This window comes from Eimeria mitis, genomic scaffold, assembly GCF_000499745.2.
Source record: "Eimeria mitis Houghton genomic scaffold, Emh_scaff1472, whole genome shotgun sequence".
NCBI lineage: Eukaryota > Apicomplexa > Conoidasida > Eucoccidiorida > Eimeriidae > Eimeria > Eimeria mitis.
Genome location: NW_013569388.1, coordinates 7,952 through 11,118, shown reverse-complemented (window position 1 = coordinate 11,118; position 3,167 = coordinate 7,952). Strand labels below are relative to the sequence as shown.

Here is a 3,167-nt window from a genome sequence, read left to right as displayed (position 1 = left end):
GCTGCTGCTGCTGTTGCTGCTGCTGCTAGATAAACCTTATCTCTCCCTTACACAGGGGTGATGCATTGTGTGTGCTGCTGTTGCTGCTGCTGCTGCTGCTGTTGCTGCTGCTGCTACCACCTGTATTCTCCCTCTATCCTTACAACATCTCCTGCAACTTCTGCTGCTGCTGTCCCCGCTGCTGCCGCTGCTGCTGCTGCTGCTGCTGCTGCTGCTGCAGGGGGCAAGATACTGAAGAAGTATTTCTCTTCTAAGCTGTACGGCTTCGAGCGGGCGAGAGAGAAAGCGCTGCAGGCGAGGAAAGACATGGAGCTGGATTTGCTGCGGAGCCAGCGGCAGCAGCAGGAAGCTGCTGCTGCTGCTGCTGCTGCTGCTGCAACAGCAGCAGCAGCAGGAACGAATGGAAACAGCAAAGGATGTACAAATGCAACTGCAGCACAAACAAATGGAGTAACAGCAACCACACCAACAGGACTCCTAGCAGCAACAGCAGCAGCAGCAGCAACTGCAGCACCACTGCCACCCCTTCTTTCTGCTGCTGCTGTTGAGGAGGAGCTGCTGCGGCCTGAAGACAACCTAAAGAAGGGGATGTCTCTGTTTCACTCTGCTGCTGCTGCTGCTGCAGTGATGCTAGCGCAGCAGCAAGTCATGCAGCAGCTGCTGCTGCTGCAGATGCATTCCTCAGCTACAGCAGCAGCAACAGCACAGCAGCAGCAGCAGCAGCAGCGGCAACGCCCTGGTGATAGTCTAATGTCACAGGCAGAGACAGCAGGGTACGCGCTGCAGCTGGAGCAGCTGCAGCGGCTGCAGCAGCTGCAGCAGCTGCAGCAGCTGCATCAGCAGCAGTTTGCTACTACCTTTCTTCTTGCTGCTGCTGGCTGCATCGCGGACGGCAGCAGCAGCACCGTCCCTACACCCAGCAGCAGCAGCACACCAGGGGGCAACAGCAGCAGCTCAGGCTGCTGCAGCAGCAGCTCAGGTTGCTGCTGCAGCAACACGCCTGGAGGGGAGCCGTGCGGTGCCTCTGTCTGCAAGCTAGAAAGGCAGCAGGAGGAGCAAGACCCTCAGCTGCAGCAGCAGCANCGTGCGGTGCCTCTGTCTGCAAGCTAGAAAGGCAGCAGGAGGAGCAAGACCCTCAGCTGCAGCAGCAGCAGCAGCAGCAGCAGCAGCAGCAGCAGCAGTTGCTGCTAGACGGGCCCAGCAGAGGCAGAGGGGGGTCACGCACTGGCTATACATCTCCCAGCGGCTTTAGAAAGCGTTGCTGCAGCACAGTGGGTAGCGATGGCTCTGCTGCTGCTGCTGCTGCTGCTGCTGCTGCTGCTGCTCTAGGCAGGCAGCAGACTGCAGCAGCAGCAACAGCAGCAGCAGATGCTCCCCTGCTGCAGCAAACAAGCAATGAGTCGCCCTTCACTGCTGTAGCATCCTTGCTGGCTTCTCTTGGGGCTCAGGGGAAGAATGGCAGCAGCAGCAGCAGCAGCAGCAGCAGCAGCAGCAACGGCAGCAGCAACGGCAGCAGCAGCAACGGCAACAGCAGCAACAACACTAAGAGAAGAGCAACTGTTGCAGCAGGGCAGCAGCAAGATATATGCCGCAGCCGCGAGCTGTCGCTGCAGCAGCAAGCAGCAGCTGCTGCTGATTCCTCTGGCTTGTGTTCTCCATTAGAGCTGCAGCAGCAGGTGCAGCAGCGGCTGCAGCAGCTGCTGCAGCAGCTGCAAGGCCAAGATGAAGGCAGCAGCAGCACACGTGCGGACGACGCGAGACAGCAGCAGCAGCAGCAGCAGCAGCAGCAGCAAGATGCTGCTTCTCCTTCGTTGCTTCCTTGTCTTCAGGAGCTGCTGCAGTCCCTCGGCGCGGTGTCTCCTGGGCAGCCAGACCCAGCAGCAGCAGCAGCAGCAGCAGCAGCAAGTGCTGCTGCTGGAGCTCAGCAGCAGCAGCAGCAGCAGCAGCAGCAGCCACAAGATGAAGATACTGCGCGCCTACGTGAGGCAGTGCAGCAGCTGCGTGAGGTGCAGCAGCAGTTCTTGCAGGAGCACCAGGGCCGCCAGCAGCAGCAGCAGCAGCGGCAGCAGCAGCAGCAGCAGCAGCAGCAAACTGAAGAAGATGAAGACATGCATCAAGAACTACAGGGCTTGTCTTCTGACTCTGCTGCTGCTCTCCTCGCAAGCAGAAATAAAAAGCACCGCATCCCAGCATGATGGTGTTTCTCCCGTGCTGCTGCTGCTGCTGCTGCTGCTGCTGCTGATGCTGCAGCGGCAGCCAGCAGCAGCAGCAGCAGCAGCAGCAGCAACGGCAGCCAGAGTTGTTACCTTGGCCATTCTTCTGGCCGCAGCAGCAGCAGCAGCAGCAGCAGCAGCAAGCAGCAGCAGCAGCAGCAGCAGCAGCAGCCAGTCTTTTGGATTCTTTTATTGTTTTGGATTATTTGTCCCCTTATTGCTGCTGCATATTTCAAGCAGCAGCAGCAGCAGCAGCAGCAGCAGCAGCAGCAGCTGTAGATGCTGCTGCAGCAGCACAGGAAAGTTGCTGCATGTCCTCTTCGTTGGCTTTGGCAAGATTTGAGGTGTCTTCTTTGCAGCAGCAGCAGCAGCAGCTACTGCAGCAATCATTACTAGTCATTTGAATGCATAGGACAGTTTATAGCTTCAGGCAGCACTGAAGCCGCAGCAGGAGAGCAGCAGCAGCAGCAATTGCAGCAGCAGCCAATAGCAGCAGCAGCAGCAACAGCAGCAGCAGCAGCAGCAGCAGCAGCAGCAACAGAAGCAGCAGCAGCAGCAGCGCTGCTGCTCTTAGAAGGGTTTGTGCTGTTCTCAACAGCGACGAGAAGTGCAGACACTTCCGCGGTGTCTTGGTGCTGCTGCTGCTGCCGGTGGCAGCAGCAGCAGCAGCAACAGCAGCAGCAGCAGCAGCAGCAGCAGCAGCAGCAGCAGGAACTTGTCCCGCCTTTGAACCCTGTTGGGGAAACCAACATCAGCGCCAGCTGCTTCTATTAGTTGCTGGTGTACCTGCTGCTGCTGCTGCTGCTGCTGTTGCTGCTGCTGCTACTGCAGCAGCAGCAGCAGCAGCAGCAGCAGCAGATGCTCTAGAACAGCCCCTTTCGTGTTCGCACAACGGGCTGTACAGACACCTCGATGCAGCCTTCAGCATTTCGCTGAAAGCAGCAGGGGGGACTG

At 58.6% G+C, this 3,167-nt stretch overlaps 1 protein-coding gene across 1 annotated transcript; it reads left to right on the top strand.

The window, feature by feature from the left end:
• Positions 1-306: 306 nt before the first annotated feature.
• EMH_0037780 (uncharacterized protein) lies at positions 307-2,195 on the top strand (the record flags this gene model as incomplete). Its single annotated transcript, XM_013495214.1, is given in 3 exon segments — positions 307-845; positions 980-1,082; positions 1,086-2,195. Coding segments are annotated over 3 exon segments (1,752 nt in total).
• Positions 2,196-3,167: the final 972 nt, after the last annotated feature.